Raw genomic sequence first — 16851 nt, forward strand, 5'->3', positions numbered from 1 at the left:
CCAGCACCCTGAACCAGATCTTGCATCTCTCAGCAATGAGCTAAATGTCGAAAAGCATCCTTGGCTTTTCTCAGGCTGGACATAAACCTATGAGAACTGTGGCCTTGCAGGGGAAGGGCCCAGCACACGGGCAGGGTGAAGGAAGTGCTCAGTTAACGGGTCTTGTTCCCTGTTTCTGCCTGGACTGCCCCCCAGTTACAGCATGTGTGGCCTGCTCAGTGGCCCTGAGGTCACTTGTTAGGTGCTTTGGAAACTGGAGTAAAGAAAGTTCCAGTTAAGACATTAAATGGCTTGAAAGGGAAAAAAAAAAAATCAAAACATGACTGAGAGTTCTCTATTTCCTTTCCTTTCCTTTCTTCTTCTTGTCCTCCTGAGACTGTATTTCCAATCTTCACCAGGAAAGAACAAAAAATGGAGAAGCAAAGCAAAGGACATCATCTACTATTCTTCACTCACAATAAAGTGAGGCAGGGGCTCAGGACTTGATTCCTCCTCGTTTCACTCTAGTTCAGCGTCTCCAACTCTGGAGAACTCATCTATTAAATCCCCGCTGGCCTGCAAGAGCTAATACGTGTTCACAGTATGTGTTGAGTTTCTTTCCAAAAACTAATAAGCACCTGGGCCAGGGATTAATCCAGATCATTTTTTGAGGTAACTAATATTATTATTCTGTATATACAGACATTTGAACTGTGGATCAAAGAAGATAAGAAACTATCTCAAGATGACAGTCAGGAAAATAACAGTGAATTCAACACACAAACATGACCCACTGCTCCCGTGATCTAATTCTGAGATACAGAAAAAAAAAAAAAAAAAAAAAAAAAAAAGAGAAACTCTCTTTCCTTTGGTGTGGACATTTAATATTAAAGCAGACTCTTACGGTGTACTGGCAGCCACTTGGAAACAAGGTGCGGGAGAGAAACAGGAAATAAGGGGCTAAGGCCCTCACCACGTGGGTCCACGTGCTCCTTTGTAGATTTCCTCTCCGAGGTCTGTGGCTGAAATCTGCAGGAATGAGTTCAGTGCATATAGTCTGGAATTGATAAAGGGAATCAATTTTGCAAGGGATTTCTTGGACTCTTTAAGAATGTTAGAAATCATAGGACCCCACTGATTCATTTTTTTGTTACGTCTTGATTGATCTTTTGTGTTTTCCCCTTTACCTTCCTCATGTTATTAGGATCCCCATTTAATGAACATTCTCCTCTTCAGACATTGGGGAAACCTGTCACCCTCTAACAGAAAGCCTGAAGGAATCAGTGATTGGAAGCACATTCTTCTGCTAACATTCCCGGGTTAACAGTGTGCCCCAAGTGACCGACATGATTGACCCACCAACTAATTTGTCCATACAGTGGTTCACATTTACACGTGTGTATGTTCACCTGTTAACAGACAATGCTTACCAACTTCAGTGCATTATTAGTCTTTGCTTGCTTTGGTATTTGTATATTTGATACCTAATTGTTTGTTCAATTGCCCTCATTTGGGCCTCTAGCCTCCACTTGGGAGGAAATTCAATAAAAAGCCAAATTTTACTGTACCAAATCCAGCAGGCACAGTTTGGATATGCTAACAACTCCTAATGAGGGTTTTGGCCATTGGTCAAATAAACAAACTTTCATGTAGCAGTTGGATAGAAAGCAGAATTGCCAACTTTGTTTATGCTTGAGGGATTTTTTACTGGATCTATAAGGCATGTAGAATTTATATGCGTATGTAATATTTACTTACTATTATATAATAGTAAAATAATAATTAGTGTTTTAAATTTCATTTCTTGTTTCCTGATACAAATTGAACTGTGATAAATGTGTCAATAGTAAACACTCATGGTGGACTCTGGCCGGGACTGGATGTGATTGAATGCTTTACAGCCCCTAGCTCACAGCAACCTCTCCCACGCTGAAAGGTGGCGGTACAGTTCCCCTATTCTTAGAGAAAATAGGTAGTTGGTTTTGTTTGTTTGTTTGTTTGTTTTTATCCATGTTTTATGGATGAAGGCAGTGAAGCTCAGAGAGTTTGAGAGATCTTCTCCCGGGCATGGTGCATGGAAGTGGTAAACATGGATTTTAAACTCCCGTGGGTCTGACGTCGTGATGGACAGTTGTACGTGTCAGCTTGGCCAGGCTGCAGTACCCAGCTGTGGACTCAGACACTAATCTAGGTGTTGCTGTGAAGGTGTTTTGTGAATGTGGTGAACACCTGCAATGGTTGACATTAAGGAGACTACTTTCGATGGTTACTGTTGACTGGACCGTGGGCCTTCAATCACTTGAAGGTCTTAAAAGCAAAATGTGAGATTTACTGGAAAAGAAGGAGTTCTGCCTCGAGGCTGCAGCATTAACTCCTTCCTGAGTTTCCATCCTGCTGGCCTGCCTACCCTACAGATTTCCAACTTGTCAGTTTCAACTATCCTGTGAGCCAATTCCTTTAAATCCCTCTCTGACTCTGTATCTATATATATTATATGTGTTGATATTATATATATATCTTACATATATGCATATATGAATAACCCTATATATATATTTGTAGAAATAATGCCATAATTTTCCCTGGTCATTACATGTATCCTGATAGGAGATATTTACACATCTCCTATCAGTTCTGTTTCTCTGGAGAAGGACATCAAAGCCTGGGCACCATGACACCCATTTGCAAAAAGTAAAAGAGGTTTCCATCTCCACATTACAGGAGATGAACCAAGATTCAGAGTTTGAGAGACTTGCTCATAGATACGCATGTGGCTTGGAGATGGTAGAGCTGGGGTTTGAAGCCAGAGACTCCAGAGATAGTGCTCGAAACACTCGAACCCAAATCACTCCAATTGCATGAGAAGTGGGCAGCTGTGATGGATACAGGACAGGGCGGCTGATGTCTATTAATCACTTGTGTGTGTGACGGTCACCGCGCTGAGTTTGCCTGGTCCTCCTGGGTTCTTGGTACAGCTTCCTGTGGAGGTCAAGGCATCGGTCACCAGGAGAAGCTCCTGGCTGCTTCTCAGACCGTATGGCAGGTCTGAATCACCTGGAGGGCATGTGGAAACATAGGTGGCTGAGCCCTCCCCCACCCCCACCCCGTTTCCCATTTAAGGGCAGGGGAGATGAAGCTCTGCCTTTTGCAGTGGAGCTGTCACAGATATATTTTGAAACCAGCGCACCTCAGTTCTTGCTGGTATTAGTGTTTTCTCAGGTCTGGCTGTGCTTCCCCTGCAGCCCTCCGTGGTGATCAGCTCTTGTTCTGGCTGTAGAAGCATCACATCCGCTAAGCTGACTCCCCTAGGCGGGTCCCCAGCAGACGCTCCTCTACTTGGGGTCCTGTCGCTGCCACAAGGGATCCCAGGTGACTCCAGGAAGTCGCACCTCTGGAGCTCCCTGAGTCCAGCCAGATTACCCTGCAGCCTGACGTGGCCATGCGTCTGGTTGGTGCTGGGGTGTCTAAGGGTGATGATCTCCGGTGTGCTAATTATAGGGAGCGAGGTGACAGCACCCTTCTGTGCCCAGAGCTGCTCTTTATCTAACACACCGCCCCCTCTCTCAGAGGAAGCCCAGAGAGAGAAACAGGATGCAATCAGGGTATGTCTTACCTGTGCTTCCCTTTTGCCTGGTCCTTTCCAGTTATTTCCCTAGGCTGGGCTTCCTGCCCCATCTTCCCACCACCTCCCTCTGGTCTGGATTTCCCTTATATAAAACTCCAGGATCTAATCTGACAGGTCTGGCCTTTGATTTGCTAAAGGAGGTGAGATATGTTGGCAGTCCCTTCCTAAGACAATAACTTAGCTTACAGAAACATTGTCACACAACAGATTTGTTTTTGACTATTAGAAACCAAGTATCCCCTTGTTCTTTCCTTCTGAGTTCCTCCTGTGACAGTTCTTCTGTAAGTGCCCCCTCTCCTCCTGCCCACAACACACACACCTTTTCCCTTTCCACTTGAACTCACTGGGGAGATGGTTATGCTTCCAGAAGCAAGGCAGAAGAGAAGAGCATATTAATAGTATCCAAAATATGAAACCCACTATACTAAGATTTATTGAGTATTTTCTAAATGCACTCTTCTAAGTGATATATCTGCATTATTTTATGTAATCTCACCCCACCCTGTTTATAGCTGAAAACACTAAAGCATCGAGGGGTTTTATCATTTGCTCAATACTAGTAAGTGGCAAATCCAGGTATAAACCCCGGCCTCCTGACTCTAGATCCTACACCCTACCCACTTAAGTGTACGTGAAAGCTGGTTACCAAATCTGTGAAACCAGATTTAATACAAGATTATATGTAGTTGATCCTCACTATTTGTGGATCCCATATTTGCAGATTTGCCTACTAGCTGAAATTTATTTGTAACCCCAGAAGGGGACTCACGATGCTTTCATGGTCATCCTCGGATGTGCACAGAGGGTGAAGAATTTGAGTGGCCGGGCGTGCAGGATCCCAGCTGAGGTTGAACAAGGCTGACTTCTTGTTTCAGCTCTCATCCTGCAAGTAAGGGTCCTTATAGTCTCTGCAGCGCCACGTGTTTCACATTTTTATGTTTTTATTGGTGAATTCACAATTTGAAATGTGTAATGCTGAAGAACTAGGTGTCTAGTGTTCCTAAGTGCAGGAAGGCTGTGATAGGCTTTACCTGTGCTAGGTCAGCTTCCTTTAGGCTTGAGTCGCAGTGCTGTTGGCCTTGAGTTCAATGTTAATGTATGAACAATATATATTAAGTAAGGTGTCTGTATTTTCTTTTCTTTTTTTAAAATTTTTTTATCTTATATTGGAGCACAGCTGATTTACAATGTTGTGTTAGTTTCAGGTGTACAGCAAATTGATTCAGTTATACATATACATGTATCTATTCTTTTTCAAATCTTTTCCCATTTAGGTTATTACAGAATACTGAGCAGAGTTCCGTGTGCTATACAGTAGGTCCTTGTTGGTTATCTAATTTAAATATAGCAGTGTGTACATGTCAATCCCAGACTCCAGGGTGTGTTTTAAAACACACATAAAACAAGTTTACATATTGATGGGTTGACAAAAATGTGATCAGAGGCTCACAGACACCTAATCCTGTGTTTCCCCTCAGAGCAATGATTCCCTGTTGTTAATTCAGTGTTTACAGAGACTTCATGGAACTTAACAAGAATGGACTGTATCGATCTCTCTGTTACCTTGCTTTCCTTAATTAGTTAATTCATTAAATACTCAGGCATTTAAGAATGCTTTACTTATCAAAAGGCATACATTCTTAATGGAGGTGATATCACCCCCAAGGGGACAAAAGTTGGTTCTTGGGGTGGAGGGGAGTGAAAATCTTACTCTTTTTATATAAAAAGCAGATATATATATACACACACAGTACATAACAAATCTGCAGTACATCTGTGGTATTACAATTTCAGTTGGAGGGTGATAAGGAAAAATGTCTACAAAAGTTTCCTTGGAGGGAGGGCAATCATGAAACAAAGGTTGAGACACACAGTTGTAGGGCACAGTGAATAATACGATGAAGCATCTAAAGTATTTACTAGACTATGCGCTCAGTGTTAGCTATTTATTAGAAAAATCATTAATAACAGTATTTGTTTCCCCAATCTTCTTCCCTTTCTTCATAGACCAGCATTTCCTATACTGCAGATCGTGGTCTTCTGAGGGATCTGCCCACACATTTTCAGATCTGTCTGAAATTTGTTGTTTTCTTTTGTGCTTTAATTTTTATGATGATCTTAAAGATGATGCTTGCATACCGGTCCTCTTTGTAGCAGAGTCCTCCCACAAGACTTCATTGCCCAAGTTTGCACCTGGCTTTTAAGGAGGGCGCTCTCCTTCAGTGGTTATAGGTCAATAAGGAATAAAAGAAGAGCAGACTGAAAGCGCGTGAATGATATAGTCAGAGCAAGTGAGGGCCAGCTGACGTGCACCTGCACCCTGTTGTAGCAGGAAGGACTCCCCAAGTTCAAGTGGATGGAAGTGGTGGGCAGGGCGAGTCCCCAGAGGGCCGGGGTAGTGTGGACATGCCCAAACCAAGAGCCTATTGGCTTCAGGAGCCAGTGCTGTATTTACGTTTTCAAAGGCAATGTAATCTCAGCAAAATAACATCATCTGCCAGGTTAAATTAATGCTGTTCATTTGAATTTTATGGGTTTTATTGTTTTCATGTCCAATTCATTAGTTTGTTTTGGTCTTATTGTTGAATCAGATCTAAGGCAGATGGAGGTCATTTCTAGTTTTCCATTTGTGCATCACAAGTAACAATATAATAAAAATAATTTCTATAAGTTAGTGGTGCACAATAATTTTTTTTTTTTGCCACATTACGGTAGTATTTGCATGACTCAGGTTTGAGGAACGACCATGGACTCATAGAATCATAGACTATTTGAGCTGCTGGGAATCCCTTAGTCCAACCATCTCCCCTATCAGATGTCGACACTGAGAAGTGAATGTCCAAGGTCAGAGAACAAGGGAGCAGCAGACTGAGGTCAGAGACCAGGTTGACATACTTCTAACTAGGGACCAGGTCCAACATGTCAGCCCCCACCAAGGGTGAACCATGGCAGATAAATGGTGCTGCCTGACTCATATAAATGCCGCCACAAAGGCCTGACACATACTGATGGAGAGTTTCCGCACCGTCTGCTAACTCTGAGAGAGGAGGATGTGAAATAGGCAGAAATGATGGGAATAACAGAATTGTTTCAGAGCCATAAGTTATAATGAGCAGTGGTGAGAAGCAACAGCCATTGAACTTCACTGCTCTGGTGATATTGCCCATGAGCTTGGATTGTTCCATTACGCTCAACATTAGCAAACAAAATCCTGAAGCTCTTTCAACTGAAGCCCATTTGTGCTTTTCTACTTTGTCCTTTTTATAGACTATAAACTCACTCTGCCTAACTGGGGTGTGTACACTATGCCGGGAAGACTATTGGAAAACAGTGTTTCTCAGCTTAATGTAAGAGTTTAGATCATAACTTGTGGTGTGAAAAGAGTTCATCTGGGATATAATTGGTTGGTGACTGTTTTCGTTTTCTATTGCTGCATAACAATTACCATGAATTTAGCAGCAGCTTACCACGAGATATCTATTATTTCACTGTTTCCTTGGGTCACGCTTCTGGGTTTGGATCAGCTGGGTTTTTTGTTCAGGATCTTGCAAAGCTGCAGTCAAGGTGTTGACCAGAGCTGCTTTCTCATGTGAGGTTGGGGTCTTCTTCCCTGCTCATGTGGGATTGGTAGAATTCATTTCCTTGCATCTGTGGAACTCATGGTGGTTTGCTTCTTCAAGACCAGTAGGAAGGATCTCTCTCCTCTAGGCTCTTTAAAAGGGTTTACTTATGTATTTAGGTGAGGCCCACCCAGGATAATCACCCTTTTGATTAAAGTTAATGCTATAGGAAGCATTGGCAAAATTTTCTCACCATTGCCATGTCCTGTTGCTTAGTGGCAAATTGCAAGTTCTATCCATACTCAAGGGGAGCAGGTTACCAAGGGCATGGACACTGGCTTAGCCTGTCCAGGTTGCTACAACAAAATACCGTAGACTAGGTGGCTTATAACAACAGATATTTCATTCTCACAGTTTTGGAGGCTGAAAAGTTTGAGATCAACGTGTCTGGTGAGGACCTGCTTCCTGGTTCGTAGACAGCCATCTTTTCCCTGTGTCCTCATGGTAGAAGGGGCAAGGGAGCTCTCTGGGGTATCTTCAATAAGGGCACTAATCCCATTGATGAGGGCTCCACCCTTATGACCTAATCCCCTCCAAAGGCTAATCACCTCCTAATACCATGGCATTGGGGATTAGGTTTTAAGATATGAGTTTTAGGGAACATAAACATTCAGCCTGTAGCAGGTACCATGGGGATCATCTTAGAATGCTGTCCACCATGGTCATTGGCACTTCCCTCCCGAGGCAGTGAGTGTGGTTCATATTTGTAGACTTTCATGTGCATTTGCAGAATGTCTGCAATATTAATGTATATGTTCAAATTAAAATTTAGAAGAGTAGAAACTCAGTTGTGAGCTGAGGTGAGGTTATTTAGACCAGGGTTTCTCAACTTCAGCAAATTGATGTTCTGGGCTGCATAATTCTTTCTTATGAGGTGCTGTTGTATATGTTGTAAGATGTGGAGCAGCATCCCTGGCCTCTACCCACTAGAACCCAGTAGCACACCTTCCCCAGTTGTGACAATTAAAAATACCACCAGTCATTACCAGATGTCCACTTGAGGGAGAGGCACCCCCATTTGAGAAGTCCTGCATTAGAAAAACATAGTGGGTTTTTTTTTTGTTTGTTTTGTTTTAATGAAGAACCCATTAAAGCAGGGAATTTGTTTTTTAAGGTGATGCAGCTGTTTGGAGCCAGCAGGCTCTTGCTCCTTGGCTAATGCCTCATTCTTAGATTTTTCTTTATCCTTTATTAGGAAACGTATAGTTTATAGTTGCAAAGAAAAACTTAATACCGTAGATGTGTTTCCCACATGGACTCTCTTATCCACATGTATGCCAAAACAAGGTTACGTTATCATATTTGACTATGTTTTATAATCTTGTCTGAATTTATAGTCAAGCCATATTATAGTAGGGCTTTAGTTCTACTATGACTTGGGTCAGATATTTCCCAAAAGATATTTAATGCCCAAGGCAAGGAACCTAATGAACTCCTTTCTTGGTATTATGGCTTCTTTCTTGGAAACAAGTGACATGGCTTGGTAAGGGATGGAGTGAAAGGCATGGTCCAGTTCTGAAATTACAAAACTCAAAAGCTGCTCGTTCCTGTTTTCTCTAGGCAAAGGCAGCTCAAGCATCTCATCCGACGTGAGTTCAAGTACAGATCACACGCCGACCCAAGCCCAGAAGAATGTGGCTACCAGTGAAGGTAGGCATCTGCTCTTCATTATCTCTTGCCCTCTGGTCACAGTGCTGGCTGTGTTTGGAAGACACGTAAAAGGTGTGAGTTTCAGTTTTGTTCTACTGAGTGGAAGCATATGAGACTCTTAAACATGAGAAAGCCAAGGTTTTCCCAGGTTTCTTTTTTGTTGCATTGCTGTCACCATCTACTAAAGTTGTTTTGATGTGGTTTAAGGTAAATGCTGTTATTTTGTGAAAATATAACAGGCTGACTTTTGGGAAGTGTTTATGAATGACATATCTTGTTTTTCAGTATGAAAAACATTATGATTGTAAAATCTTTATGCTGCAGTTGAAAGTTCCTGCAAGAACTTTCAAAATAGGCACACCTGGAATTCAGGATTTTGATAATGGGAAGGTCATAGTCATGGGAATTGTAGAACTTGAACTATTCCCACTACCTAGGGAGTAGGAAAAGAGGTTTGTTTGATTCTTTAAAGAGTAAGTGAAAAGTCCTGCTTGTCAGAACAAAGATTGGTTGCACTGATATTCTTGATAAAGAATTTGACTATATGTAGTAGCACATGTTGGAATTTAATTGCTTCCCAATAGTTGAGAAGCTTTTCAGTTATTACTTACTCGTTCGAGTGTGGAAATCATTGTTTCTATTGTAGTTATTTAGTGGAAAGTTGACAATTATGGAATCAGCTCCTTTTATTTTAAGGTGAAACACATTTAAATGACTTCTTTTCTGAAGAAGAGTTCTTTCTAAACGCATTGTTGAATGAAGGTCCATGGAAGACACGAATGCCGTTTATAATGAAAGACTTGTGAGGTGTCAGCCGATTTTCTCACGGCACTGTATAGAGCCTACTTTCCTAGTGTGCAGGGTGGTGTGGAAACAGCATTTCCAGTCCTTGTTTCAGAGGCTTAATTTCTGCTGCTTGTAATATTGGGAAACGCACTCAGAGCCTGGTGTTGGTCATGTCAGTTGTTTGATTGCTCTTGATCTGCACTACAGGATATGCATTAATGATGATGCTTTACTTCTGTTGTGTGTATCTTCTCTTTGGGTATTCTTTGACTTGGTGTGTTTCAAATAAGAATTATCTCCTCTGGGTTAATTATCCCCAGACTGACGGATAAATAGCTTTTACAACTGGATTGTATTCCCTTGTGTTTTGTGCCTTAGCGTTGTTTTTACCAGCATTCTGTGGCAAACAGATTGGGGTGTTCTCCTTAATGGAGTGAAGAATCAGGTAGCAATCCAGCTTTAATTTTGTGCCTGTTCATTCAAATATGGGGATTAGATCATTCTTGAAATTCAGTTAAGGTAATGTGCAAATTGGGTAAATTGATTTTTAGACCTTTGCTTTGATTCTTAAAAGCCAGAGTGAAAATCACTTCAATTTAATTGATTTATGATCTGCTCTAATCAGAAGTCTATGTTTTGTAAGATTATCACTTCTTTCCATCATTATTTTACAGTCACACTTGTCACAGTAATTTGTCTAATTTGAGTGGCTGTGAAAATAGAAAGTTAAAAGTATGTGAGATAATTCTTCCGGGTTTCCCTATCCGGATTTAAGTTCTCTTAATACTTTTTCTCCTTTTCAAAAATAGAAAATACAAAAATATATGAGCTCTGTTGCAAAGGTTGGGGGAAGGGACCATGGGATTTCATGCATTTTAAAAATGTCTGGGGCTTCCCTGGTGGCGCAGTGGTTGAGAGTCCGCCTGCCGATACAGGGGACACGGTTTCGTGCCCCGGTCCGGGAAGATCCCACATGCCGCGGAGCGGCTGGGCCCGTGAGCCATGGCCGCTGAGCCTGCGTGTCTGGAGCCTGTGCTCCGCGACGGGAGAGGCCACGACGGGAGAGGCCACAACGGTGAGAGGCCCGCGTACCGCAAAAAAAAAAAAAAAAAAAAAAGTCTGCTTTATGCTTCAAAAAAAACTATATAACTTTGAAAAAATTTTTCATTTTTGTTTTGCCATTTTCTTAGGAAGATCCTTTTGGTGTAGGCCCAGTCAATGTTTCATACATTTTGGCCACAGTGCATTTTCAGGAGAGAAAAATGGGAAAATGTGTGATGTTCATATGAAACAGAATTTTTAGCAACTGGGCTAAATTGATACGGAGTTTTTTCCGAACTCGTAAGTGGAAGAACCTCGTCGTTATGAAAGATGCTATCCATTTTTTCTTATCTAAAAAAATTTTTAAAGAATGTGTTGTTTGACTATTTATTTGCATGAATCCATTTTGCCACTGTTTTTCAATCAGTGAAAATTTTAAAATATTAAAAAATGAATTTGATGTGGGTATTAGTTACATTAAAATGTGTTTCAGGGTTGTTTGCCACAGAATGGTCTCATATTATGGGTCTAGTTTTTTCCAGATAGAAGCATAATAGACAGTGCTCATTTTCTCAGTGCACAGGTGACAGAGCCCAGGTCCACCTCTCAGGACGAGCAGTCAGGACATCACATATTCTGACCTCCACAAGGTGGATTTACCTGATGGCATTAACGGTTCCTCCTACCGGAACACCTAGGTAACCACTGTATGCAACACACTGACAAAAGAAAAGAAAACAGAAGGTGGACACAGATTTCTTACACACGCTAAACAAGAGCACATTTAAAAATGCTTCTTTGATTCTCTTTCCACTGTTTTCTAGGACTATATTTAACCTTTGCTATTAAAAAGCGTATTGGGTAAGTTGTGTGCCTGACGCTCTGGAAGCTGTATGATTATGGTTATTTTCTTCAGTTCTTTGATCTTTTTATGATTTTTTGCCTCTGAATTCCTGGGTGTTGCCTTCAAGAAGCACAGGGAGGATCCTCAGTTTAAGGGTCTGCGTGATACTGAGTTCTAAACATGATATCTTTTGTGGAGGGTAATATTCAGTTTTCCTGCAGCTTTTGAAAACCGTGACTGTACCTGTAACAGCTGGGGTTGGAAGCATTTGGAGCAGTGTTGGACTTCTCCCTGATGGGCTGGGTGAGGAGGTGTTGTATCAGCTCCCTGGGTGGTGTGTATGTGTGTCTGTGTGTGTGCACACGTGTGCATTTGTGTCCAACCTCCACAGGGTAGCTGATGGCCCAGGCACCATCTCTAACTGGGAAACATGTGGGTAACCACTCTATGTAACGTATGCTGGGAAATAAACTGAGGGCCTGGAAGTGGAGGGAAGGGAAGGACACACAACATGCGCTGGCCTGGGGCTGGCAGCAGGAACGGCGATGAACGGTCTTATGGGGGAGATGACAATGTTCTAAAATTGGATTGTGGTGATAGTTACACAGCTCAGTAAATTTACTAAAACTCATTGAATTTTACACATGAAAAAGGGTCTTCGGGGGCCGCTGCCTGACCTTCAGACTTATATCTAAACCATCACAAACCATTCTTTTAATATGCTGCCTCCCAACTCTGAGAGGTGAGAGGCTGAGTCTTGGCCAATACAAAGTGCAGGGCTGGAGGCTGGAAGCTTCTCCTGAGATGCTCTGGCCTTGGGGCCAGGACTGGCCTGAAAGCCATCGTAACAAATCCCTGGACCAGGAGGGTTCATAGCCCAGCGTGTGGTGCCCTGTCAGAGTTGACCTATTGTATGTGCATATTCTCCCATGAAGCTCTGGAAGACGGGAGAGATTATAGACCCACAGATTTCCCAACCTTTTAATTAATTTTTTAGCTTTTCTTGGATAGTTGTTAACCTCAGCTCAGGTTTTAAACATGTTAGCATCACTCCAAGTCGGATTCTTTGCTAAGGGCTTATGTCTTTGCTGTCTATCTCAAATTGCAGTGTATGATCCACTTTGGGTCATAAGGCTATTCCCCTAGGATGGTGGGCCCAGATGATGATACAATTTGATTTTAATCCAAAAGAGAATGGCATTTTTTACCTGATGGTAGTGTTCTGTTCCAAAATCTCATGCAAAACTTTCATGAGTCTTAATTTGTGACTCTAAAGCCACACCCCTTTCAAGGAATTGGCAGCCTGCAGTGCTTTCTCTCTGATACGATATAGGCTTTCTTTAAGATTCATTATATTTCTTGTGACAGTTGAGGTTCCTGGTTTCCTGATACTGTAGGGGGTTTGGGTTCAAGTGTAGAAAGCTGGAGAACTTTCCATTTTTTCCCAACAAAATCTGCATTCCAACATCATACACCATAGCTTCATTCTTTCCAGTTGTATTACTATTCTTTCTCTTCCATTTTTTTCTGTCTTTCTCACCCACAGGGTGTTTTCTCTTGTACTGGAAAGAATGGCCTTTGACCTTCAGCTCTTTGAAAGTCATGTCCAGCTGTGAGCAGAGTCGGTTGGATTAGGTTAGATCATGAAGAAGCTTCCTAGAAATAGGAAGCTGAGCTTGGGCTTCTTTCGTGGAATGGGCGAGGGGGGGCATGAGGGTGTGGCTTTAAGGGTGGCATCTCAACAACTCAGCCTTCTTTTGAGCTGGGTGAAAATGAAGTGGTTAGTTCAAAGGCCAAATGCAGTTGGCTGATGAAGAGCCAGCTTCACTCAGCTGCTCTTTAATCACATTCAAGTTTAGATACTGAACTCATGGACAACACAATTTATAGGTGTGATGGCTGTTTATACATGTTGGTTATCAAGCTGGACAGCCGTGGAATCCGAGAATTTTTAGAGCTACAAAAATTCTTGGCAATTTTCTGATCTACTGCAGTCATTCTACAAAGAAATTCCTGTGGCACAGAGAACTGAAGAGATTTGCTCAAGATTACACACCTAGTACATTGTCAAGCAGGAGTCTGACATAGTGATGTTTTGGTGAAAGATGGTCCAATTAGAAAAAAGCTCCAGACGCACAGGTTCATTGGCCATGGCTCACGGGCCCAGCCACTCCGCGGCATGTGGGATCTTCCCGGACCGGGTCACGAACCCGTGTCCCCTGCATCGGCAGGCGGACTCTCAACCACTGCCCCACCAGGGAAGCCCAAGAAAAAAGCATAACCTTTCAAAAAAGCTTTTGCCTTTGGAGCGTGAAGCTATTTAACTCTCATTTGTGCACCTGATCTCTTGCTTCCTATTTTGAGCTGGTTGCAAAGCTGAAGCGGGCTGTTTGGAAGAGTTTGAGAAAGATTGTTGAGGCCCAATAGATCAGTTCTTCCAGTGGGAGGAGGGGAGCTGCTTCAAATGGCAAAAGGATCTCAACCTACTTGAGTAGATTCGCTTCCAGAGATGGAGACACTACCGTTGTCAGCTCAGGATTATAAAATAGCCTTTTAGTAGATTTGCATAACGTTGCTTTGTGAAATTGCCCATTTAATTAACTCCCTGAAAGAAGTTCATTTTAAAATGTTTCATCTGAAATGAGTTATTTAGGAAGAATTTGCGGTGATGTTCTTTCCGTGAACCTAAAATCACCAGTTTATTTATACAGTCCTGGGTTCTCATGTTTTCGGTGCCCAAATGAGACCAATTCCAAATAGAGTTATTTTGAAAATGTCCAGGCATTTGGCTTTGCTTTTATTCTCTTTGTCTTATGTTATCTTTTTACTTCTTGAATGTACTCCTCAGACAAAATCCACATGAATCACTCAGGAAGAGAAAGATGATGCTTTTAACTCAAGGTAGATTCCGTTTCCCAAAAAGCCTTTTTGACTATCCAACAAATTCAACAGACATTTCTCGGACATTTATTTCAGGCTCTTGCTAGTACTTTCATGAGCATTATTGCATTCATCTTTGTTTCATCGTCATACTTCTCTTGTGACGTAGGCATAAATGTTTCCATTTGGCAGATGAAAACAGGGAGACTGGGAAGAATCAGGGTGGCCCAAAGTCATGTAAAACTGGTGGGTAGCAAAGATAGGCTTTGAGTGCTGAGTGCTAAGATTTATTCTTAATGCTTGTTTTGTAATTGTCATGCAAAAAGTAATGAGAATTTCACACTAGTCATTGTTATAAGTTTATATCAAAGTATATTTTGAAAGTACTTATGAGAAGTACCTTTTCAAAAGCCAACTCATAATCATGTCTAGATTGCTGACATTCTGCATGGAAACACTTTTGTGTCCATGTATAGTCTAGAAAATGACTTCAAATCCTCAGTTATAGAAAGCAAAAGTCAACATTCCAAGTTGCTTTTATACGGCACTGTTGAAGGCTTAGTTTTCCGGTTACCAGAACTGTGCCCTTAACAGACTGCACCAGACAGAGTTAGGGTTTGAAGTTGATATGTCAGTTAATCATGATATGGGGTCTATAGTGTATGTAATATAAAAGTACTGAATAGTTGTATTGCTTGTTTTCCCTGAGCCATGGGATTATTAAAACTGAGCCATGGAATTATTCTTCAATTGGAAATGCACACAAGTGGTAGATACCAATCTCAGACCATGTGCCTTGGAAGACTGAAAATGTACCTTGAAGCAGTCTATTACAGTTGAATGAAATTCTGTCTATGACACAAGAGCAAATAGATAACATAGGAAGAGGAATATAAAGAACTGGAGAAAGAAAATGACGCTTAAGAAATCTCTTTTGAAATAGTTATAAAGGGACGACTTCCCTGGCGGTCCAATGGTTGACTCCACGCTTTCACTGCAGGGGGCGCTTGTTCGCCCCTTGGACGTGGAACTAAGATCTACATACTGTGCGGCACAGATAAATAAATAAATAAATAAAATCGTTATAAAATGACGTTTATCCAAATTGGAAGGTAGGGTGGAGGACCTTATGGGGAGGAAGAGATTGCAAAATCAAAAACTGGTGTTTAGGAACTTTTATTCAGTATATGAGGAAGGTGATGACCGATTATTATTATTTATTTATTTATTTTTTTGCGGTACGCAGGCCTCTCACTGTTGTGGCCTCTCCCGTTGCAGAGCACAGGTTCCGGACGCGCAGGCTCAGCGGCCATGGCTCACGGGCCCAACCGCTCCGCGGCATGTGGGATCTTCCCGGACCGGGGCACGAACCCGTGTCCCCTGCATCGGCCGGCAGACTCTCAACCACTGTGCCACCAGGGAAGCCCGATGACCGATTATTATAGAGCTTTGTTTTGCCTTTAAAAATTAAATTTTAAACTTAACTATCTCTAAAATTTCAGGATCATTTAGGAATGCTTTGCAAGGCTTCAGCTTTGAAGCTTAACGTGTTTTGGTAATTAAATTAGCACCTTACTGCCTCCTGATCAGATTTCCTTTATGGTTGAAGAGACTGCTTAATTGTAACTTAGGTGACTTTTGAAAAGCTGCGCCAATTACATCTGGCGATTTGAACATTTTATAGATGCAATGTGCCCAATTTAATAAGGAAGTCACATTTGCCTCTGAGGGTTAGTTTAAGCAGAGGCAACCTCATCAACTCAATATCCAGAAAGTGGTTATGTGAGCCTAGAAATGTACATTGAAATGATAATACCATCTCAGACTCAAGAAGGAAGTTTAATTTCTTGAGGGAGTTATCTTCCCAAATGAATTATCCAGAATGGCAAAAATGTCATTTAAGAGTCTCAGAAGGAAATTACGTTTCTCTGTGAGTGTGTATATGTGGTGTGTGTGTGTGTGTGTGTGTGTGTGTGTGTTTAAGGACATTTTAAAGTAATACTTGAGACAGCCAGAGTTTCTCAGATCTTCAGTATTTTAATCTCATGTGCAAACTTCTATGTTTATTTCCTTCACCTACATCTTGTAACTTGCAAAAAAAGCACTCAAATAATCAATATATTTCAAATATAGACATTCTGATTCATCTAAGTACAGCTAAGTGTGTTTGTAATAAAAGCTTGGATCATTCTTAAGATATCAGTAATTTCACTAGATGGAAATGTACAAAAGGATGTAACCTCGGTTCAAATACATTTGTTTAGGCACTGATTGGGGGCTACAAAATGTATGTTAGTCACAAACTGGTAGCACAGAGAATAATCCCTACCCTTCTTCTACCTGAAGAATTTTCAAAACTAACTCTGGGTTTAACGGATTTAAGTGGGGCATCCAACCTGCAGCTCTTGAGTCTCCATCATTCTCTA

General features: G+C 41.6%; 1 protein-coding gene across 3 annotated transcripts in view; it reads left to right on the forward strand.

Annotated features, from left to right (window-relative positions):
• Positions 1–16851, forward strand: part of FBXL7 (F-box and leucine rich repeat protein 7) — a 414656-nt gene that overhangs the window by 104157 nt on the left and 293648 nt on the right. For all 3 annotated transcript variants that reach the window (XM_029218403.1, XM_029218405.1, XM_029218404.1), the window contains exon 2: positions 8785–8874. In XM_029218403.1, coding sequence (XP_029074236.1) covers positions 8785–8874 — 90 coding nt within the window. The remainder of the gene's footprint in view (positions 1–8784; positions 8875–16851) is intronic.

The sequence above is a fragment of the Monodon monoceros genome, unplaced genomic scaffold, assembly GCF_005190385.1.
Source record: "Monodon monoceros isolate NGI ecotype Baffin Bay Population unplaced genomic scaffold, NGI_Narwhal_1 Super_Scaffold_12, whole genome shotgun sequence".
In the NCBI taxonomy this organism is placed as follows: domain Eukaryota; kingdom Metazoa; phylum Chordata; class Mammalia; order Artiodactyla; family Monodontidae; genus Monodon; species Monodon monoceros.